The sequence below is a fragment of the Salvia splendens genome, chromosome 19, assembly GCF_004379255.2.
Source record: "Salvia splendens isolate huo1 chromosome 19, SspV2, whole genome shotgun sequence".
NCBI classification, from domain to species: Eukaryota; Viridiplantae; Streptophyta; class Magnoliopsida; order Lamiales; family Lamiaceae; genus Salvia; species Salvia splendens.
Genome location: NC_056050.1, coordinates 20,040,567 through 20,065,594, shown reverse-complemented (window position 1 = coordinate 20,065,594; position 25,028 = coordinate 20,040,567). Strand labels below are relative to the sequence as shown.

At 38.4% G+C, this 25,028-nt stretch overlaps 1 protein-coding gene across 1 annotated transcript; it reads left to right on the top strand.

Moving 5' to 3' along the window:
- The first annotated feature begins 6,006 nt into the window (after positions 1 to 6,006).
- On the top strand, positions 6,007 to 9,185 carry LOC121780259 (cytokinin dehydrogenase 7-like). Its single transcript, XM_042177803.1, has 4 exons — positions 6,007 to 6,908; positions 6,991 to 7,266; positions 8,028 to 8,290; positions 8,719 to 9,185. The coding sequence occupies exons 1-4, from the start codon at positions 6,264 to 6,266 to the stop codon at positions 9,035 to 9,037; spliced, it is 1,503 nt and encodes a 500-aa protein (XP_042033737.1). The 5' UTR covers positions 6,007 to 6,263; the 3' UTR covers positions 9,038 to 9,185.
- The last annotated feature ends 15,843 nt before the right edge of the window (positions 9,186 to 25,028 follow it).

Here is a 25,028-nt window from a genome sequence, read left to right as displayed (position 1 = left end):
TGAAAATTTACAGTATTCTCGCTTTTACTTTACTATATATCCACTTTAACTATTTACTACTCCCTCCGTCCCACAAAAGATGTCACACTTGTGGGACGACACGGGATTTTACGAGGTTTTGTTTTGTGTATTAAATGGAGAGAGAAAATATAATTTTTATATTCATGTGAAAGGGAACTTTTTCCAAAAATGGAAATGTGACATCTTTTGTGGGACAAACTTAAAAGGAAAGTGTGACATCTATTATGGGACAGAGGGATTACAATTTTTTTAAAATGAGTTCAAAAAAGAAGTGACTCAACTTAGTTGAGACAGAGGAAGTACCAATCCCTCCGTTCCATAATAGATGTCACACTTTCCTTTTTAGTTTGTCCCACAAAAAATATGTTAAGAGTCTCCTACTCCTAACAAAAGAACACCGGTTCGATCACGTACGTCACAAGACACTTCCGGCGCCCTAGCTTGAGGGTCGGCGGCAAAATACACGGTTGGCGCGGAAGATTCCTCTGTCGGCAACAAAGTAAGGTTTTGAGTTTGTATGAGCAAGTAATGTAGGCAAACAATTCTTCATTAATTGAATGGCGAAATTAATGAAAGCCCTATTTATAACCTTTAAGGACCCTAGGGATGGTTCGACTTAAATCTATATATCGGGAAAGAACCAACTAAGAAAACCCGACGGGGCTTATAAATTGCTCAATTAAAATAAGTTCGACAAAGCAAAAGGAATGAAAATATTCCCGAGTTCAACATAATTAAATAATAAAACAAATACTAACTACTCATCGCCATCCCTCTCCTACATGGCGGTGTAGTCTTGGAGACGGTCCGGCGGCTTGAGCTGATCTTTGGGCTGGAGCTGTCTCCCGACCAGTGCCTTCTCTGCTGCTGCTCTTGTCAGCTCTTCCTCCCACTGCTCCTCATTCTCCGTCTCCTCCACGGTCGGTATGATCACGTCCCTTGCTTCATCCGACGTCCGTTGTTCCCTTTCAGGCGAAGGGTTTGTAGTGTTCGTAACAAGATGTCATATTTCCTTTTTTTTAAAAGTTCTCTCTCATATTAATATAAATATACTATTTTTTTCTCTCTACTTATCACATAAAATAACATCTCCTAAAATTCTGTGTCTTTACCCAAGTATGTCATCTTTTATGGGACGGAGGGAGTACTATTTACGAAGTTAGAACGCATGTCAATGCTTCATTCAATAATCTGAAGCGTAGGTCTTATCAACTTGTATGATAGGTGATACTCCTATTTAATATTTTGTTCTTGCACTAAATTTTGTTTAATTTGTTAGATTATACTCCTACGTATAAAAAAAAATGTTTCATTTAAAAAAAATCAAATGCATATAAAGTTGAAAGACGAAAATGTAAAAATGAAATGATTACAAAGTTTTACCAACAAGGAAGAGGCGATGTTTGAAAATTAAAATGAAACCATATATATGTAAAACTATTTATTCATACGTGTGTCAATGATTCTTGAGTTGAAATCGTGATTAATACTTCCTCCGTCTGATATATTATCACCTTTTCTATTTCAGCTCGAATCAAACTATTTATGTTATTTATATTTTTAAAATAAGAACCAGTATTTCATTAATAGTATTTTAGAGTTAATTAAATATTTTTTTATTAAATGATCTGTCATTATACTTAAAATATTGATTTAATTAAACTAAAAAATCAATTCTAAATTTATGATATAAAATGAAAAGTGCAAGTAATATGAGACGGATGGAATATTATTATATAATTTCTTTGTATGACCCGATTGTGGTTGCTTTTTTATCTATATTATTAAAGTACTGAGTAAATACTTATTTTGATTTTCTACAAAATAAACCAACTTAAGAGTATTTATTACTTACCGTACTTGTTTTTTTTTTTTAAATTACTTACCGTACTTGTGACGATTGACACAATTGACTAATACAATCTGATATAGTAATTATTTTTGTTAAAATTGAGATACAAATAGATGTGAATTTGTTTTAAGCAACAATATGATATAATTATTTTTGCTAAAGATGAGATACAAAGAGATGTGAATTTGTTTTAAGCAATGGGAAGAAAATCAACCAATTAAGTTAAATTAAGACTACACGTATCGTACTCTTGTAATTCAAAATATGCTAATTGATATCACTTTGTCTTCAAGTAATTATAAATAATTTGTAAAGTTACCAAACAAAATCTTCATTATGAACTCACTAACTATGTATTCAGTGGATTACTTTAAACGCGCAAGGGCTGATCTAATATTTATAAAATGAAAACGCTGAGCCCATTAGGCCGTTAATAAAGCCCAAAATAAAATATTGAAATTTTATTGGTGTGACCCGTTTTCTAGACATATACTATACTTAATTCAGTTTTATTCTTACAAATAAGCTCATATATCTGACCCATATTTTATTTCTTTATACTCCATCGTCTCTTAAAAAATTAAAACTTTTAAAATAGTACAGATTTTAATACAAAATTAGTAAAGTAAGAGAAAATTAGAAAAAAAGTATGCTAGTGGAAAATATGTACCACCTCATTAAAAAGAGAAATTTCTTAAAATAATTTTTTTAATTTTAAAGTGCGGACCAAAGAAAAAGAGTTTTTATTAATATTTGTTCGACACAAACAACATTTGCTAAATCTTTTTTTTTTTTTAACAACATTTGCTAAATCTTGACTCGTGACCTTTTAATCATGACTGACATTTACCGTCCCATATTCATCACAACAATGTATTTTAGGTAGAAATAATTCACTCGTACTCACCGTCGCGTCGCATATTATTCACAACACTAGACAGAATTGTAAATCCAATCATTTACACTATTGAGAATCAAATGTAAGATCTAAATAGATTCGATAGTCAGATTAAAGTCGTCCTAGCTAGCTAGTTGCCAATAGTTTCACAGCACTTTTATATGCGGTGATACCATGATAGTGGGGACAAATAATCATTTTTGAAATCTAAATTAAAAAAATAAAATAAAAAAACTTTTTTTGTAAAATCCCTCCTCCATCTTGAAACTAGTTGAAATTCATGTATGCAATGACGTATGCCACTAAAATATGAATATATCCATATAAATGTTTGTTCCAACTATGAGATGTATTGGAAATCAGATACTAGATTTTATGGAGATTTGAGTGAATCTATACCCAATATTGATGACCATCTCCCATAACCAAGAAAATCAGAACAAGATAGTCAACCAAGAAAATCAAAATAAGATCACAAAGATTCACCCACAAGTGCAAATTGAATTAGACTTGATTAGATTCAAGCAGTCCTTATTTATTATTAGGTCTAAAAATTCAAATCGGCTTGAATAATTTGAGTCCATGGTTTAAATGATTTAATAGATTACATTGACATTTTAGCAGCCATAATATATTTAATTCGATCATACACAAAATATATTATAATGTACATATTTGAGGACTTTTGATATCCATAATTTCGGCTAACCATGGCAAATAAGTGGAGCTATATTAAAAGTGGCTTAACCAAAAAAAATTTTAAGTTGCATTATCATGTTTGATTGCATTATTTATCATAAGTCATATCAATATTCTACCATATCACAACATTTGAAAATATTAGACATAGGATCTTACTAAAACCAACCACCCAATAAATAAATCAAGTGTATAGTGTGATACTAAATGAAAGGACAGGGTGACACTAATTTGACATGAGAAAAATATTTCGATATAACTAAAGACCAATTCTCTAATTATTGGACCATATGTAGGTTATAGGTAAATTGCGATCTATATTCATCCAATACGTATGTCACACATTTTGTATTTTTTTTAAAAATAAAAATTATGGAGACATGAATTGATTAAATGGCAGAACCGCATCTTCTATTCTTGATCCTTTAATGATTTGCTTGTTTTCCAAATATAATACTTCATGAGTGATAATTTTGTCTTTATAATGTCAGCATAAAGATAATCATTTTAGGTAAACATCAGGTGTCATGTTATAGTAAATTTAATTAAATAATGTGATGAATTGATGATGAGACCCCAATATAAATGATTTTCTGGGAATGGAAATCTTTTAGGGACCACAATTTTTTAAAATTTTAAATTCTCTATTGTATTTTTGTCAAATATTGAAAAACTATAATAGTGCAGCATCATAAAGCTGTAAGCATATCAAATTCATCTACGTAGGAAATCTAAAACAACAGATGCAAATCTTGCTAACTGCTCTTTTGATTTTTTAATTCAAACAAGAAGTCAGATTAGCTGACAAAAAAAGATTTTCTGGGTTCTTGTTCAACACTCGCCTGCTATATTACATTTACAACAACGTAATTTCATTATTATATTATTTTCACTATTATTTTGGAGAATAATTTATAACCACATTTAAATAATTTAATTGAAAATCGAAGAGTGATTCTTTAAATTGGCGGTTACGGCTGACGCAAATAAAACATTGAAAAAAATGGTTTGAAGTCTAGAAAAAAAATCAACTCATACGTAATGTGTATTAGTCACATAATCTTTTAAATTATTACCTTAATCTCCTTTTATCATAAGATGAGGATAAGCTGTGTCACAAGTCAACATCAACAAAAGATTATACGAGATTAAATAATACCGACCTATAACAAGTCTTAGTCAATCCATGGATTAGTATGCTAAAAATTAAGTTCCAATTAGGTACCAAATCTTGCCTTTCACTTTCCTATATAATCGACAAGATTAATCAAATCGAATTATAAAATAAGACAGATAATACAGAGGATTATAAGTTCGAATGCAACAAAACGAAACACATAAAGACAGACGTAGAGAATATTATCTTAATTCATAGTAGTTAATTAGGAGTAGTACTTATTTTTTATTTGGAGGACATATTAATTCATTCATTACATATTTTTTCTTTTAAAAAAACCTATCCGAATTACATATAAATGTCAAAATGAAAGATTAATCAACCTCGTTTATCTCTATTTTTTGTCGTAATTTAGAAACAATTTAACTATTTTTATTAACAAATAATAACCATATTAATGACTCAAGTTATCTAGAAAAGACTGAATTTTCAGTGATTGTAGCATAGAAAGAAAAGGAGTTACTACTTGTTTAATGAAACACATTCACCGTTGACGCGTATTAGTCGGGATTGTTTACTTTTATGCTGGGGTCAAACTCCCAATAATTATTTATTTATTATCACATCAAAATAATTATCCCTTTTTTTTTGGCACCTCCTTTTAAGCTTTTAAGTTTTACCATTTCAATTTAATTAGCTGATTTCCTAAATAATTGCTATTCACGAAATATATGTAGCAATTATCAAATAGAGAAATACTACTACTAGTTTTAAAATAAAAAAGCTTGAAATACCTCATTAATTACTATCTAACGTGATATGGATAAGTGCATCAACGTTTTTAGTTTGTTTTGTACAAGTAAATGGCCGAAATTAGCTAAATAGAAATTAATGTGGTTTCAAAATTTAGTGGAGTACAAATGGAATTTTGGGTTGATTTTAGATTTAATTGTCATGTATTCATTTTGCTAGTAACTATTACTCCTATAATTTAAAACAATGTTACCTAGAGCATTTGCAATGGGGAAGAGGAGAAACCATTCAGTCATGTACATTCGATGAGACTATGAGAAAGCCGTTCTCTAGCTATTCCGGCTGAGCCCTATTATTCCAGCAACGAACCACCGGTGAATGTGCTTTCGGAATTGATCAATTAGGTTGAGTGGGTAGTAAAAGCCCCAACACATACATGATTATGATCAATAATTTTATTATATTATGTACATATTGATTATAATGCATAACATGATAGATGCCGACGACGAATGGGACTAACACCTTTTTAGCGGCACGACGAGCATAACTTCTACTTCTAGGTTAGCTCCAAAAATATGTACCTATACATTTTACTAAAAAAATTTATTCCTAATTACATGTATAAGAAGTGGAGTAGCATATTGAACGAAGTGGCAGACAGATGAGGAGATAGCCTGATAGCATTTACTTACTGATACACAGACACGACAAATATTTAATCCTTTTTCCCCCTTTCCGTATTTATTAGAGTAATTCATTTTCATATTTACAGCAAATTAAAACACAATAATTTTCCAAATACAAACAGTAGCTTCTCACGCCTCTCTCTCTCAGCTCAGCCGTTTTAGATCCCAATAATCCATTCCATTTCAAGAAAAAAAGGCAACCGTTTTTCTCCCTTCTTTCCCCCCCTCACCACCATGATTGCCTACATCGAGCGATTCGTCCACGAAAACGACGTCGATTCATCCGATTACACCGGCGAGGTCCTCTCCGACCTCTCCGACGCCGGCCACGACTTCGGCGGCATCCAATTCTCCAAACCCCTCGCCGTCCTCCGCCCCTCCGACGCCTCCGACGTCGCCAAAATCCTCCGATTAGCCGCCCGCTCGCCGCACCTCACCGTCGCCGCCCGCGGCAACGGCCACTCCGTCAACGGCCAGGCCATGGCCCACCGCGGCCTCGTCGTCGACATGAAATCCCTCTCCTGCGGGATCCACGTCGACGCCAAGGGGATTTACGCCGACGTCGGTGGCGGCGCATTGTGGGAGGACGTCCTCCGCCACTGCGTCGTGAATCACCGCCTCGCGCCGCGCTCGTGGACGGACTATCTGGGACTAACTGTCGGCGGCACTTTATCCAACGCCGGCGTTAGCGGCCAAGCCTTCGCTCACGGACCTCAGACGGAAAACGTCACGGAGTTAGAAGTCGTTACGGGAAACGGCGACGTTTTGGTCTGCTCAAAGCGGCAGAATTCAGAGCTCTTTTTCGGCACGCTTGGCGCACTTGGGCAGTTCGGGATTATCACCCGCGCCCGAGTCCTGCTCCAACCCGCACCCGATATGGTAAAAAGTTAAAAAAAAAAAAAGTAAAATTGAATAACTAAATACGTGATTAATTTATTTTTTGTGGATGATTGTTAATTAGGTGAGGTGGATAAGGGTGGTGTACACCGAGTTCCGCGACTTCACCCGGGATGCCGAGTCGCTGGTGACTCGGCCCGATGGGGATACGTTCGACTACGTCGAAGGTTTTGTCTTTGTCAACAGCGACGACCCGGTTAACGGGTGGCCATCGGTTCCGTTAGATCGGTATGGGTCATTCGACCCGAGCCGGTTCTCCAGCTCAGCCGGTCCGGTTCTCTACTGCCTTGAGGTGGCCTTGCATTACAAAAATGAGGATTCCCCTTCCACAGTTGACACGGTAAATAAATCTTCTTCTTCTTTATTTTCTCCCAATTCGCAATAATAATTGGGTAATTGGATTAGTGGGTGTGGGCCAATGGTAAACTAAGGGAAAAATAGACTTAGTTTTGACCTAGGTGTCTGCTAATTGGGACCTCTCTCTCGATTTTTGATGTTGACATGGAAGCAAAAATTGGGCCCCACAGCCCCCCTCCCTCGTAGTTAAATAAAAAGAAGTCAAAAAAGGCCCTCCGCCACTTGTCCTAACCACCGCCGCGGCGGAGACAAAAAATAGAGGTGGTGAAAACTGACCATACGGCGAGGTATGTATCTTCCGTTGGATTTTCTGACAGCATCAAAAGTTAAAGTGGCCACAGACTCCGGTCCTTATTACGAGATTGACACTGTACTTTCCCTCTGACCACTGCCCCTCCTTAGTGTGTGTGTAAAGATCTTGCTAGGGGCTACCCAAATTTATAGCTTTCCAAAACTAACTACTCCCTCCGTCCCAAGCTATTAGACTCGCATTCCTTTTTGGGATGTCCCAATCTATTTGACCCATTTCCTCTTTTGGCAAAAAAACATCTCTCTTACATCATTATCCACCTACTTTATTCTCTCTTCCCTCCTCTACTTTTTCTCTCTCTCATACTTTACTCTCTCCACTTTAACTATTTAAATACCACCTCCTAAATTCCTGTGCCCAAAAGAAGTGAGTCTAATACTCTGGGACGGAGGGAGTATTATTTTAATAATTTTATTAATTTTGCATTAAAACAGAAAGTGGAGAGGCTGATGGGAGGGCTGAGAGGGAAGGAGGGGATGAGGTTCGAGGCAGAGTTGGGGTACATGGAGTTTCTGTTGCGAGTGAAGCGGGTAGAGGAAGAGGCGAAGGCGAAAGGTATATGGGGTGCCCCACACCCGTGGCTGAACCTGTTTGTGTCCAAAAACAATATTGGTGAGTTCGATCACGTTGTTTTCAAGAATATTTTGAAGCATGGCGTTGGTGGCCCAATGCTCCTCTATCCTTTGCTACGCTCCAAGTAAGTGCCTCCATCACTTGATTCAATTTGTGTAACGGTACTGTGCATATAATGTCTTCAATTTAGTTGCATTATTAATAATGTAACATTATTCTATTGTTTGTTACTTTCTGGGTTATAACTTATAATATCACTTCTAAATTGATTGGATCGTAGCACTTTTTTTAGATCATGGATCGATTAATTAACAGAAATTAAGCTGTCAAGTTCCTCAATTTTTGTAATCTAGTACTACTTGGGTATTTATATTTATAGATAAAAAAGAGAAGTAATGTTGCTTTCAGGTAGTGTTTATGCTATTTATGTGACGACAAAGTTATTAATGGACAAACCACTAGCTGGTGACACCTCAATCTTTCTGCAAAAGACATAATTGCCCTTGTAGTACTATTTTTTTGTTTCTTCTTAATTTTTGATTTTGAATATAGGTGGGATAGTCGGAAATCGGTGGCGCTGCCGGAGGGGGAGATTTTTTATTTGGTGGCGTTGCTCCGCTTCTGCTCGCCTTACCAAGACGGCTTATCTGTGCATCAAATGGTTGTACAGAATCAAGAGATTCTTCAAAGCTGCACTAAAAATGGGATAGACTACAAGTTGTACCTTCCTCACTACAACTCTGTGGAGGGGTGGAAGCGTCATTTCGGAAATCAATGGACCAGATTTCAAGAGAGGAAAGCACGGTTTGATCCAATGGCTATCCTTGCTCCTGGCCAGAAAATATTTTCAAGAAATTGGCAGCACTCATGATAATATTCATATTTTTTAAAAAAATTTTGTTTTGTATTGTTATATTCTGCGTGTATCTGTATTAGGTTTTAGGAGTGTTTTGATTTGAATTGGTGAAAGCAGAATGTAAATGAATTTGTGGAGGAAATTTTGATTTTGATTTTGATTTTTTTTGTTTTGGGGTGTGATATTTTGTTTTATTTTGGGGGAGGGGGGGTTTCAATAATGAGATGGGGTGCCAAATCCATATTTCGAATTCTAGAAAATCCAAAATGGATGGTTTCTATTTTTTTTTTGTCTTTGACAATCAGCCATAGTCGCAATCAATACAGTTCGAGCTCTCAATTATTAAAAATGGTGGGCTGTAAAGTATCAAGGGCTTCTGATCTGCTAAATTTGACACTTCAAAAGTTTTCTTTACTAATATGATTGTGATGTTTTTCTAAATCCTTCATTGCTCAACATTTTATTCTACTTCTAGTATTCAATAGTAAAATATTGCAATACATATATAGGTCAAGATACAAATAATTATGGTACATAACCATACAAAATTAATCATTTGTTTTTAGTGAGTATATATTACTCCCTCCGTCCTACATAATTTGGGACACTTTGACCGGGCACGGGTTTTAAGAAATGTAATGAAAAGTGAGTTGAAAAAGTTAGTGGAATGTGGATCCTACTTTTATATATTAGTTTTATAATTAAATGTGAGTAGGAATGAGTTAGTGGAATGTGAGGTCCACTATAAAAAATGGTAAAAGTGAAATGGGTCAAATTACGTGGGACTGCCCAAAATGAAAAATTGGGTCAAATTATGTGGGACAGAGGGAGTACAAAAGAAAGTATTGCTTAAAATAAACCCTCCCACTTATTAAAAATATGGTGGGTTTCATGTATAGGTGTGTCTAAAAAAGCAAATTGCAATAATATATTGTTCACACAAATGAGTTAATTGGTTATGTCATCATGCCTACATTCTAGAAAAAGACAAGAGAAAAATAACAAAATTAACGTATGACCTCGTAGAATTTCCATAAAACTGGTCAAAGGTATTTCCCGACATAGATAAGAGTGCTTCAAATCCATCTTCGATTAATATTGATGAAGAAATTATGAGTTTGAGTTTCACCAAATCAAATAAATTATTGATTTGATAGATGGGAATCAGATTCTGTTTTCTCATGCAGAAAAGGATAAAAAAACATTACAAAAAACTTTTTGTGATCTTTTTATGGCCACGAACCCGATGGCTTTATGCAACTACTCCATAATCAAATTTAAATTAACAAAAAATAAACTAGGTTCCCACACACCACCTCCATCTATTACTCTAGCTTCAACTTTTTTTACATAATTCTTTTTCTTTTTCCCCTTTAACTTTCACATTAAAAGTAGGGAAAATTTTGAACCATGAGATGATGAAAAAAGGTCCAATCACACTACTCACTAATTTCTAGTGGATTGATCGATGTACTGTTTTAAACACATTAAGACCTATAACACAAATTATTAAATACAGTAAATCATAAAAATGATCAAATTCTGTTCACTTCAAAATTTTCTAAATCTAAAATTTAAACCAAGATAAAAAATTTGCAATTATCTTATGTGTTTCATTTCCAGCAAAATATGCGATAACATGTTAGCCGATTTTGAACACGCCGCCCACCACATAAATATGTACATAGTATCAAATAAGTGAGTAAATACAATCATAAAATAAAGATGACAATTATATATTTTTCATCTTTCGTAATTTAATTTTATCTTTTAAAAGTGTAGAATGAACCATAATTTGACCATTTATCCTGATTTAATTTTATATATTTAATTTTATCTTTTGAAAGTGTAGAATGAACCATAATTTGTCCATTTATCCTGATTTATTTTGCAAATAAAGATGACATAGATGTATTGTCACGAACTCAAGGGGAAAAAAGCTATTGAAATTATTTCTTGGCCTCAGAATGTAATTGGAATTGCAATTTCTTGAAACATAATTAACGTACAATTAGGAAATTACAGATATGATTATGATTTATCGTGAACTGCACCATATATTATTTACTTTAATTTAAATTAAGATAATCAATTTGCGTAGTACAATACCATGCAGAGTATTTTACGGCGGGAAATGTGCCATGCACAAAAAAAATACATACGTCCTCGACATTCGTTTCATGCATGGACGTACTTTTTAGAGTTTCTTCCATTTTAAAGATGTGTCATAAATCTCATGGATAAAAGCAAACACTTCAAATATTCAAAAGCTAGGTATATCTTTAAAAAATGATATCTTTAATGAATTTTAAAGTAATGGCTTGTGTTTGAGAGATGGAATCGATAAAGTAGTAGTCACTAGCTAATTGCACATTTCCCTATACGTAGGGATAGTTTTAAGTGAAATACTCCATCTATCCCCGAAAATTTATCGCATTTCATTTTCTGCACTCATTTTTAAAATGATAATAAATATTTAAAGTAGAGAGGATAAAATAAGAGAGGGAATAATGTAGATAAGAGTATTCTCTATATTATTGTCTCTTTTATTTTACTCTCTCTCAACTTTAACTATTTATTACTTCCTCCGTCTCACGGTACTTGATGCGTTTCTTTTCGGCACGGGATTTAATAAAGTTATGTTTAGTGAATTAAATAAAGTAGAATATAGAATAAAGTAAGAGAGAGGAGAGAGAGAGTAAAATAAAAGAAAGAATAAAGTAAGTGTGATTAAATGTTTTGTTTTTTGCTAAAAAGATAAATGACTCAAGTAACTTGGGACAACCCAAAATGGAATACGACTCAAGTAACTAGGGACGAGGGGAGTATCATTTTTCCAAAACCATTGCAGAAAATGAAATGTGACAGATTTTCAGGGACGGAGGGAGTATTATTTAATTTATGCATCACATTTTAATGAGATAATTAGGATATATATTAAGGGACGGAGGGAGTACTATTTAATTTATGCATCACATTTTAATGAGATAATTAGGATATATATTATGTGGTCCACCTCTTGCATTGTACATGAAGTCAAATTAAGAATAAGCCATCAAATTCCAAAATTGCAATTTCAAAAATATCTAGCACAAATTAGTCATATATGAATAGTAGTAATATTATTGCGTAAATTGTACTACCTTCGTCCCTGAAAATTTGTCCAATTTTTCCATTTTCGTCCGTCCCTTAAAATTTGTCTCATTTCACTTTTTACCATTTTTTGTAATGGACCTCATATTCCACTAACGCATTCCTACTCACATTTTATTATAAAACTAATATATAAAAGTAGGACCCACAATTCTCTAACTTTTTCAACTCACTTTTCATTACATTTCTTAAAACCCGTGCCGGGTCAAAGTGGAACAATTTTTTGGGGACGGAGGTAGTATAAACCAATTAATCTCAGCCGTTAAGAATTTTCCATTGAATGCATGGTTGAAATTAAAATTATTCTTAAATCTATGGACTCCATGCCATTCATTTTAAGGTATTTTGGTTTTTAGTAAATCTACTATTGATTGATAAATCATGTTCTCTTGGCTTTTAATTGAAAAAAAAGGCAAAAATCACACGAGAATTAATAACGATAATGACCTTTTGTTTTATTAGTGATGATTATATTTTTTAGTGGGTCTTAACCGTTGTTGATATCATGGTAGTGAATCAATTGCACAAGCTGAAATAAGAAGAAAAATACAAGTCATGTATTATTTTTTTCATTAATAAACAAATATTTGTCCCCACTTATTTTCCTTTACAACTGTAATCTTTGAGCCCCTAATATTTTTTTTCCACGCACAGCTTTTGCACCAAGTTAACATAATAGTAATTCATATCGTTATTATTTTATATGTTAATTACTAGTTTTTTTTATTTAGTATTTTCCTTGTCGTTTTCTTCATTTTCTTCAGTTGCTTTTCTTAATCTTGTTTGAGTTGCATGCCAACTTTTGCTTTATTTTCAGTTCAAGATTGCTCAACTTTTAGCCTAGCTTTGTTTTCTTCCCTTTTTAAAAAAAAATCTATTTACCCTTTGCTCTAATTCTATTGGTTTTTAAAATGCTGCAGTGATGATTTGGCGAATTTTTGATGGGAATAAATGCAAGTAATAAATGAAGATCACAACACTGAAAATTACGTGGTTCGATTTACTGAGGTAAATCTACGTCCACGGGAAGAATAGAGGGCAAATTTGTATTGCTTGATCTAGCTTACAGATTACAATACTGATTTGCTATATGAGATTCAGGATCTAGAGAACTTAACCCTGGTCTATCTGATCTAAGTTCTATTTATACATTCGAACTAAGATCGTGGTTTGCAGCCCTGGTAGGGGGGTTGATAACTGCTTAATACCACTAAATAGATCGTGGGTGTAATGGAGGTCGTGGAGATCCTGCATGGGTCCACTATCTCCTTGTTCGGTCGAATACTGAGACCGAACTGCTGAACTTTGCCGATCAGCTTTTGCCGATCTGAGAGTTGAGCTCGATTGGTCGGCTTTTACCGAGCTATAGGCTGTGACCGAACTCTTTGGTTGTGCCGAACTGATACTCTTTCTTGGGTTTTGGGCTGATGGGCCGTCACTGCTATTGGGCTCGCAATTATTGTTTAGTTGTTTAGTTCGTATCCCATCACCACCCCCCCGAAAAGCGAAGTGAATCACTTCGGCATTTTGGATAAGTGTAAGGGGGACGTGCTCTGCACGTGTCTGCATTAAATGTGACAGCAAATCCGGCCAGAGAATCCAGAAAAAGTGGGATTTGAAACGGTGCGACGAATTTGAAACGCCTCTGCGAATCTGACAAATATTTCCTTTCTTCATCATTGGAACACTTTTGCGATTGTTTCTTCTGCATTCTCTCTCTTTTTCGTAAAATTTTCTTCCGCTTCTTCAAGAATTTCTTCAGAGACTTTCGACCATCAAAGAGTAAGAATCATGTCTTCTTCTTCTGAAAATGTTTCTGAATCAGGTAGTGGTAGGAAGGGGGGTAAGGGATCTTCTGGCCGGAAAAAGTCCGGGGAGAAGACGGTAGAATATTTTCACAGCATTTTGAGTAAGGATACTGTGATATCCTTACACAGAAAATATTTTCTTCCTGGGGGGTTAGTGGTGATTCCCGACGACACTCATAGGGCTAACTCGCCGCCGGAGGGTTATGCCACCGTTTACGAAGCCTGCTTAGAATGCGGGCTTCGTTTCCCTCTTCCCCCCGCCTTTGTAGAGCTTCTTGATTTTTTCCAACTTCCTTTAGGTCAGGTGACTCCAAATTCTTGGAGGCACTTATCGGCCTTTGCTGCCGAGCTGCGTAGACTAGAAAAGGATCTGTTACTGAGGGCAATCCTTAATTTCTTTCAGTTTAAGAGAAAGGGATCCTGGTTTTACTTGATCCCTTTACAGCCCTTTAGAGCCTTCTGTAAAACCAAATGGCCGATGTGGAAAAATCGCTTCTTTTTTTACAATAGGACAGCGGCTCCGGACTTTTCCTGGAGAGGGCCGAAGTCCGTAATTCCTCATCCTCGGGTAGAACCGTTGGACGAGCTCGAGGGCGGGCTCAATAAGATTCCCATGATTAGGAAACAGTATTTGGAATCTGAGCTCGTCAAGGGTGACTTCGTGTTCGACTCCTCGTCTTCGGACGAAGAGACTGAGGGTGAGGATTTCTTTTTTATGCTTTACTGCTTTAGCGGCGAAAACTAACTTTGTTTTCTTGCTTTTTGGCAGTGAACATGCTAAGCAGGCTTGGTCGCAAATCCTCCGAATCAAAGGAGCCGGAGAAACAGAAAACCACCAGCTCGGCGTCTGATGCCGAGAAGAATCCGAAGAGGCAGAAGACCTCTTCGAGTCAGTCTTCGGATCCAAAAAAGCCGGGATCGACCTCGGCAAAGGGGAAGGCGAAGACTCAGAAACCCCCAAAAGCGCCAGAGAGAGACATTGTCCCGGGGGGTTATGGATCAGGAGTGGTTACGGCCACTTCGGAACATATCTCTGAGCCCTTTTTATGGCCAAAGGACTTTGTAGAGGTGAATTTTCTTCTTGATTTTCTGGCTTTGCTTCTTTCCTATATTTTTTTGTGGCCCCTCTGTTGACTTTTTCCTTTTTCCATTTTCAGAGGAACAATATGCTCTGCAAACTCGTCACAGTTGAACTCTCTAAAGCGTCCAGCGATTATGATGAGATGCAGAGGAATTTGAATGCTGCTCGTCACCAGGCCGAACAGGCTCGGGCAGACTTTGAGAGGGCAAGGGCCGCTATGATCTCGGCTCAGGATGAAGCCCAGCGTGCCAAAGACCAGCTCATCATCCAGAGAGAGCGGTCGACACAGAGGGAGGCGGCTGCCGTGGTTGCTCAGGGGGAGGCTCTCCGTGTTTACACGGAGAAACTCTTTTTGAGCAATCAATTTTCGGCCCTTATCGGTGATCTGCTGAAATTGATGACCGATAATGTTGAGCAGGAACCCGAAGTCGTCTTGCCGCTGTATGGCCGAGAGATTGCAGCGCGTCTCCAGAGTCTGCCGCTCCTTGAGGAGCTTGCGTCTTCATCGGTCCTGCTTTCTGCTGAACGAGTCCGTAATTGCCGTGCTGACCGTGACGAGAACATGGAGGCCATCTTTGCCTCCTTGGGGCCTGTTTCACCCGCTTCAATTTTCAAAGAAGAGGGTGAGCAGGAAAATGAGGCCGGCAAGGAGACCGAGCAGAAGGATCAGCAGACCGGCGACGGGCACGCCGAGCAAGAGGTGCAGCAGATCGGCGATGGGGGCGCCGAGCAGGAGGGAGGGAGGAGGGAGGCCGAGGCTGAGACCGAGGTCGACAAGGAGAAAGAAGCTGAAACCCACAGGGAAGCCGGAGACGAAACTGGCGGAGTATGATTTCGTCTCCCTTCTCTTAGTTTAGTTTCTTTCTTTCTATTTGTAAAATGGCCTTGAAGCCCTCCTTGTGTAAATTTTTTCCTGTGAATGAAAAAAATTCTTCTTTCTACACTCGTGTCTTCCTTATAGCTCTTCTTAATCTCTTTTACTCCTATTGTGGTTTACTGCCTGCTCGGTAAACTGAAATGCCGAACTGACATAGCTGCTTCGTATTCTTAACTCTAAGGAGCTGGAGGTACTTCACTGGAAGCGGCTATACTCTTTGGCTTTAAATGAAGCTGAGAAAAAAGCTATAGATGATCAGATGAAGTATGATGAACTCTTGGCTCGTTTAGTGGAGCTGGAGTCCAACAATAAGGACTTAGAGTGCATAAAGAAAGATCTGGAGGCCGAGCTGAATACTGTCATCGCTGAGAGGACTGCATATGAAGATTTCATCTGCGGGCGCGGGGGAATGACTATATCTGAAGTTCAGAATCAAGTTGATGAACTGTGGGAGAAGCTTCATGTACTCCGGAAGAACAATGTGCTGGAGAGCTCGGCTTGCCAACAAGTTGTGAAATCATTGCGGCGCTTGGCTTCTCTGTACGACATCATTCTTTTCCGGCGTCCCTCAATCGAGAGATTCCTTAGCCGTTTCCCGCTAACAGATGCTCACACTCCAACTCAAACCTCTAATCCACTTACTCAAAATTCTACTCCAAATCAGCAACGGACTCAGGAGCAACCGGAAACGTCAAGACAAGAACGCCCTGAAGTTCGTAGAGGAGTTGTGAATATGAGTGAGCAAGATCAGCGAATGCTTTGTGAAGAGACTCTTCGCCGCCGAGGTGCTAGAACTTCCCGGACTCAGGGAAGAGGCGGTAGGTCGATCAGAGCATCTCGTCCACCTACTTATTCTTCAACTGCTCGGAACGCCCGAACTCAGCATCATGAGGATTTTTCGGATAGGTGGCTCAACTTTAGCAATCGTAGACAGTAGAATAGTCCTTTGTAATGGTGTAACGCATTCTCTAGTTAACCGGAGTGGTTTTCGGCTTATTGCAGTTCGTTTCAGACGAATTGCTTGTTTCTTAAGCTGAATTGTGGAATCTTGTATCTTCTTTAGAAGCTTGGACTCACAATTGTCTTTAATACATGATCTAAAAAAAGGGGATCAGCCTTTAAGGAACAATATACCTCAGTAACATTTGTAAGAGACAAAACGCACATAGAGAGACAAATAAAAAGGACGAAAAAGATTTTAAACTTTTAAAAAACGACAAGTATAAAGAACAATAAAAATATGAAAGCACATAACCCTAGGACCGAACTAGACACAAGACTGACCGGACCTTATCTCTTACAAATAGAACTTCTTGAGGTTGGAAATATGCCATGTTCGGGGTACTTGTTCTCCTGACATGTGGGTTAATTTATAAGACCCTTTTCCCAGGACTTCTGACACCCGATACGGACCTTCCCATGTGGGTTCAAGTTTGCCCAGCTTTTCTGCTCGGCTTACTTCATTGTTTCTCAATACGAGATCTCCCACTTGAAACTGCAGCTTTTTCACCCTTTGGTTATAATACCGGGTTACTTGCTCCTTGTACTTGGCTTCTTTTATGAAGGCCAATTCTCTTCTTTCTTCGGCAAGATCTAGTTCGGCTCTCAGTCCGTCGTCATTCAGTTCTGTTGAGAAATTAAGGGTTCGGGGGCTGGGTATGCCGATCTCAACCGGAATTACGGCTTCAGTGCCGTACACTAGACTGTACGGAGTTTCACCGTTGGAGGCTTTTGGTGTAGTTCGGTAAGACCATAGGACTTGAGGAAGATTTTCTACCCATTGTCCTTTGGCTTGTTCTAACCGAGTTTTTAATCCTTTCACCAAAGTACGGTTTGTTACTTCCGTTTGTCCGTTTGCTTGTGGGTGAGAGACTGAAGTGAACCGCTGTTGAATATTCAACTCTTGGCGCCAATTCTTGAATGTTTTGTCAGTAAACTGAGTCCCATTATCTGAAATGAGGATATGGGGTATGCCAAATCGGCAAACTATGTTCTTCCAGACAAAATCTAATGCCTTTGAGCTTGTTATCGTAGCTAATGGTTCAGCCTCCACCCACTTTGTGAAGTAATCCACGGCAACGATCAAGAATTTCATTTGCCGGGGAGCTTGTGGTAGTGGTCCTACTATGTCTATGCCCCATTGCATAAAAGGCCAAGGGCTTTGCATAGCACATAGATCAGTCTGCGGCGTCCTTGGGATATTTGCATGGATTTGGCATTTCGTACATTTCTTAACTAGCTGTACTGCTTCTTGTACCAAAGTTGGCCAATAATATCCCCATCTCAGAACTTTTTTAGCTAATGCTCTAGCTCCGATGTGGCTACCGCAAGATCCTTCATGAACTTCTCTAAGGATGTAATCCGTCTCTTCTGGTCCTACACATCGCAATAACGGTTGAAGGTAGGACTTTCTATATAGGACTCCTTCATGAAGTTCATACCGACGTGCTCGGCATGTGATTTTCCTTGCTTCTCTCTTATCCTCGGGCAGTTGTCCTTGATCTAGATACTTTAATATTGGCGTCATCCAGTTTGGTGAACTGGTTACTGAGTGTACTTCAGCTTCATCAATGCTTCTGTGCGGTAATTCCTCCACCTTTGTGAGGCCAACTTACTTAAAGTATCTGCTCGGCTATTTCCCGCTCTGGGAATGTGGATTATCCGAAAATAAGAGAAATTTCGGCTAATACTTTGCGCTTTGTCCAAGTATTTTTTCATCCTTTCACCACGGGCTTCACTTGTACCCAGCATGTGATTCACTATGACTTGTGAATCACAATGAATTTTGAGAGATTTGACAAGTAGATGTTGCGCTAACTGAAGTCCGGCAAGAAGGGCTTCGTATTCGGCTTCGTTATTAGTGGTTGGGAATAAGAACCGAAGTGAATAAGTTACTTCGTGTCCGTCGGGAGCGATAAGTAGAATACCAGCTCCACTTCCTGTCTTATTCGAAGCTCCATCTACGAATCCAATCCAACAGTCCGGCGGCTCTACTTCGGGTTTCTGGGGCTGTGTTAGTTCATCATTGGTAGGATTTTTCTGTTCGGCAATAATAGGGATTGCCTGATCGAACTTTGCCTCTACAAGAAAATCTGCCAAGGCTTGTCCCTTGATGGCTTTCCGAGGTAGATATTCTATTGAATGTTCTCCCAACTCTATGGCCCACTTGGCAATTCTGCCTGATGCTTCTGGCTTAGTCAAAACTTGCCGAAGTGGAAGATCGGTTAAGACGCATACTTTGTGAGCATAGAAATATGGCCGCAGTCTCCTTGCTGCATTTACTAATGCCAGAGCAATTTTTTCCAGAGGTTGATACCTTGTTTCGGGACCTCTTAATGCTCGGCTTGTAAAGTAGATAGGACGCTGTTTTAGGCCTTCTTCTCGTACAAGCACCGCGCTAATGGTTTGATCTGATGCTGCTAAATATAAGAATATCACTTCGGCATCTGTTGGAGCAGAGAGAGTAGGAAGTTCGGTTAAATAACTTTTGAGTTCGTCAAAAGCCTTTTTCTGTTCGGCTCCCCACTCAAACTTTGGTGCCTTCTTCAAAACATTGAAGAACGGCATTTGCTTTTCGGCTGCTTGGGAAAGGAATCTATTCAGTGCGGCTAGACATCCAGTTAGCCTTTGCACATCATGTATGGACTTCGGCATTGCCATGTTCTGAACAACTTGAACCTTTAGGGGATTTGCCTTGAGTCCTTCCTTTGAAACCCAACAACCCAGAAATTTTCCCGAATCTACCAAAAAGGTACATTTTTGGGGATTGAGTTTGAGGTTGGCTTTTTTGAGCACGTCGAGAGTGGATTTGAGATTGTTTTCGTACTCCGAAGTGCTTCTGCTTTTAACAACTATGTCGTCAACATATACTTCAACCTCTTTTCCGATCAGGTGCCGAAATAGCTTATCTACCATCCTTTGATATGTGGCTCCGGCATTCTTTAAACCAAATGGCATCTTTTTATAAGCAAAAATACCGAAGTCGGTAATGAAAGCCGTTTTTGAAGCATCATTCTCATCCATTAAAACTTGGTGGTATCATTTATACAAATCAAGAAAACAGAAAATTTCGAAGCCTATCAGATCTTCTACTTTTTTATCTATGTTGGGAAGGGGGTAGCAATCTTTAGGACAGTGCTTATTTAGATCCGTAAAATCTATGCACATCCGCCATCCTCCTTCTTTTTTCTTGATCATCACAGGATTGGCCACCCAAGAAGGATATTTTACTTCAAATAATACATCCGCTTTCAGTAATTGGCGGACTTCGTCATGGATGACTTGATTTCTTTCTGCCGCAAAGAGTCTTTGCTTCTGTTTTATAGGCCGGACTGAAGGATCAATATTTAACCGATGTGTAATTACCTCGGGAGACACTCCAGTCATGTCCAACGGAGACCACGCAAAGACATCTTTGTACTCTTTGAGGAGCTGGATGGTCTTTTCCCGGAGTAGAGGTGTTCCCGCGAAACCGATCTTGACCGTTCTGGATGGATCATCTTCGTATAACTGAACTTTCATCGAGTTCGGCTCTGGTGTGACTTCGTTCATTTCGCCTGCCTCTGACTCCGGCTGCTGTGATTGCTATGCTTGATGGTGCCGATCTGATTGTTCGGCACTTTTAAGCGCAATCTGCAAACATTCTTTTGCTCTCTTTTGATCACCTCGGATGACTGCTATCCCTCCTTTAGTGGGGATCTTGATTGTGAGGTGATAAGTAGAGCAAATGGCCCGAACTGTGTTGAGCCAGTCTCTTCCCAGTATAATGTTATACGGGGATCGAGCTTTTACCACAAAAAACTCGATCACCGTACTGGAGCTAGTAGGCGCTCTTCCTACCGTAATCGGAAGACTGATAATACCTTCAGGGCGGGTGTCCTCCTGGGCGAAACTTTTCAGAGGAAGTGGGGCCGGACTGAGCCGAGCTGGATCCACTTCCAGTTTATCAAAACATTCTTTAAAAAGAATGCTAACCGACGCTCCTGTATCCACAAACACTCTGTGGATCAGTTTGTTTGCCACTCCAGCTTGAATGACAATAGCGTCTTGATGAGGAGAAATGGCCGGGACGGGATCTGCATCTGAAAATGTAATTACTTCCTCCTTCTTCAGCCTTTTATGTGTTGGCTCCTCTCGATTGAAGCCTCTGCGCTCTGATTTTAGAGACGATTTAGTCTTCCCGGCTGGGAGAGCGTCAATAGTCTGGATTACTCCATCATATTGCGGCTCGTCATCGTCTTCGGGATCCTGTTGCCTTTTAGGATCCTGAGGAGCGCAGTTCGCACTTCTCTGTTTCTTATTCTTTTTCGGCGGCTTGTTTTGGTATTTTTTTAACGTCCCTGCTTTCACAAGAACATCAATATCTGCTACCAAATTTCGGCACTCCTCGGTATCGTGACCGTGGTCTTGATGGAAGGAGCAATATTTATCCTGACTTCGGCGCGTGGCCGATTTCGTCATCGGCTTTGGTTTTTCGAACATATCAGAATGCAGTTCGAAAATTTCCGCTCTCGACTTGTTCAATGGTACGAACTGAGCGGGTGGTTTCTCAGGATTGAGACGTGGTCCCAATCTGTCTTGTACCGGTGCCCTTTGAATTCTTTCAAAAGGAGTTCGGCGAGGATGTCCCTGATCGCTATGATCGGGCTTCCTCTTGTCTCCTCTGGAAGAGCTGTCTAAAGACCGTTTTCGACGGTCTGCCTCATCAGCACGAGAAAACTGGTCCGCAATGTCCCACATCTCTTGAGCTGTTTGCGGACTGCATTCAACGAGCTTTCTGTAGAGAGCTCCTGGCAGAATTCCATTTTGGAATGCCGAAATGACAAGTAGATCATTGAGATCATCTACTTGTAGGCATTCCTTGTGGAATCTTGTCATGAAGTCGCTAATCTTTTCATCGCGACCTTGACTATAAAAGCAGCTGAGCCGAAGTGATTCGGGTTTCAGCTTTCTGGAAGAACCTCCTATGAAAAGCATCCATTAGATCTCTGTAAGATCTAATGCTGCCTTGAGGGAGGCTATCAAACCACCTTCTTGCGTTCCCGATGAGCAGCTCGGGAAACAGCTTACACATATGAACCTCATTGAGACCTTGGTTCGCCATATTATACTGATAGCGTCCCAGGAAATCATGAGGATCCACTAACCCGTCATAAGTCACTGACGGAGTTCGGTAATTCTGTGGCAACGGAGTTCTGGTGATATCATCCGAAAATGGAGTCTTCAGCGCTCCATACATAGCGAATCCGACATCTCTACGGTATGGTGGAGATGGAGTTCTCCTGTGATTTCGGTAACAAGGAGGAGAAGGAACATATCGGTGGTGAGGATTCTTTCTCCTGGAAGATACGACACTACTGCGGTAGTGACTTTCATGTCTGGAGGGGGAGGGAGAATCCGCCGTTTTCTTCTCCGGCTTCTGGCTCTTTTGCAGGAATGTTAAGAACTCATCCTGCTTCTCAGCCAAGAACAACTTGACAGCCTCATTCAAATCGAGCTGCTGGGGAGGCTCGGTGCGATGACTTTTTGAGTCAGTGATGATTTGGCGAATTTTTGATGGGAATAAATGCAAGTAATAAATGAAGATCACAACACTGAAAATTACGTGGTTCGATTTACTGAGGTAAATCTACGTCCACGGGAAGAATAGAGGGTAAATTTGTATTGCTTGATCTAGCTTACAGATTACAATACTGATTTGCTATATGAGATTCAGGATCTAGAGAACTTAACCCTGGTCTATCTGATCTAAGTTCTATTTATACATTCGAACTAAGATCGTGGTTTGCAGCCCTGGTAGGGGGGTTGATAACTGCTTAATACCACTAAATAGATCGTGGGTGTAATGGAGGTCGTGGAGATCCTGCATGGGTCCACTATCTCCTTGTTCGGTCGAATACTGAGACCGAACTGCTGAACTTTGCCGATCAGCTTTTGCCGATCTGAGAGTTGAGCTCGATTGGTCGGCTTTTACCGAGCTATAGGCTGTGACCGAACTCTTTGGTTGTGCCGAACTGATACTCTTTCTTGGGTTTTGGGCTGATGGGCCGTCACTGCTATTGGGCTCGCAATTATTGTTTAGTTGTTTAGTTCGTATCCCATCATGCAGTTTTCTGAAAAGCATAATTTATAATTCAATAATTATTTAAACTTATCCAGCTTGCCCTCGACTTAAAACTAACTTTAAAAGGGTGTAACGAAATTAGATATGACTCTAAAACAAAAATAAATTTGACATTTAATATTAAATACTGTAATCCTATTTTAATGTAAAATTAATAATATTAAAAAGGCCATAAAAGAAAAAAAGTATCCTAGAAAAGCAGCAATACTGCGCTAGTTTGGGCCACAAGCAATATATAGATATGGGAAAACTATTCATTTAAACCGGGCTTTCATTCTTCAACTGCTTGGACTAAATAAAGCGTTTACATCTTATAAGCCCACTTTTATCGGCCCATGATCAGTTGTAGTATTTTGTTGTTTGGTTGGTTTAATAAAAATATTAAAATTAAAATATTTAATGATAATATCGTACTAGTTTTTGTAATTTTACTTGATTATTCTTAGGGCTGGCTAAATATACCGTAATACTGAAATACCGCACTTATTGTACCGAAAAATACCGAAAATACCGAATTTGCGGTATACCGCAAGTTGCGGTACGGTATGATACCGTACAGATAGATTTTGGTACGGTAAAGGTATAGATTTTCCTATACCGCGGTATACCGATATTTGCCAAAGATTCGATATATATGTTGTATTTAACGTAAAAGTACTGTATACCGCAATACAGTATGGTATACAACATAGGCGGTATGATAACGGTATCGGAAATAATCATACCGAATTTTTTGGTATACCGCAGTATATCGAAAATTTCGATAAGGTATATGTATGACATTTTCTCATACCGCATTTTGCAGTACGGTATGCGGTATGACATTCTTGGTGCGGTATACCGTACCGTGCCACCCCGGTATATCGGAAAATTCGGTAAGGTATAGGTATGACATTTTCTCATACCGCAATTTGAGGTACGGTATGCGGTATGTCATTGTTGGTGCGGTATACCGTCCCGTGCCACCCCTAATTATTCTTTATTTCAATCTAAAATATTTTTCAGATTTTATTCACATATTCTTCTCTACAGACCGTTCCAACCATCACTCCACTCTCTGAAATTGCACCCACGTTGATAAATTTTTCAATTTATAGTAACTACTCTACATGCCAATTTTCCAAGTATACATTGCTCCATTGAAAGTTGCAACTTCAAATTTAGGAAGTTTATTGCTTGATTCTTTGTGCTGAATTGTGAATTTTTCCGGTCAAATTGTGAATTGTGAATTCTTTTAACAGTTTTTTACTTGAATCTTACATTACTTGCTTGTTTTACTATTGATGGAATTTATAATGTTCATGATATGCACTGAATTTGTTTTCTGCATAGGATATATATGTAGTACACTAGCACTCAACCATGAATCATTTGTTCCCGAACTTGATTATGATCTTTGGTTGAGCAAAGCTAGGGTTGGAACGGTACGGTATACCGTGCCGAAATTGCCATACCGCATACCATACCGAAAAGTGCGGTATGACCAAAAACCTTACCTTTACCGTACCGCTTTTTTCGGTATACCGCATACCGGTATACCGAAAAGTCGGTATACCAAAATTTAGATGTCGTTACCTTACCGACATTTCGGTATACCGCAATATGCGGTATGCCGAAATCACGGTACGGTATACCGAATATCGCATGTCAAAACCTAACATTCATGCATTAAATAGCAAAAATATCATTTTAAACATCTAGGAAATATCCAAAGTGATAAAAATCCATCACAAAGCAAACATAGTTCATGACATTCAAAATTCATTCAATTATGTTTAATAAAATTATATAATAATATATTTTATAAATAATAAATATGTTAAATATGGTATATCTGCGGTATATATCGTATTTGCGGTATACCGTGTTATACCAGTATATACCGTAAATTTACGATATATACCTCAAATATGCAGTATATACCGTAAATTTGCGGTATGATGCGGTATAGTGCGGTATATACA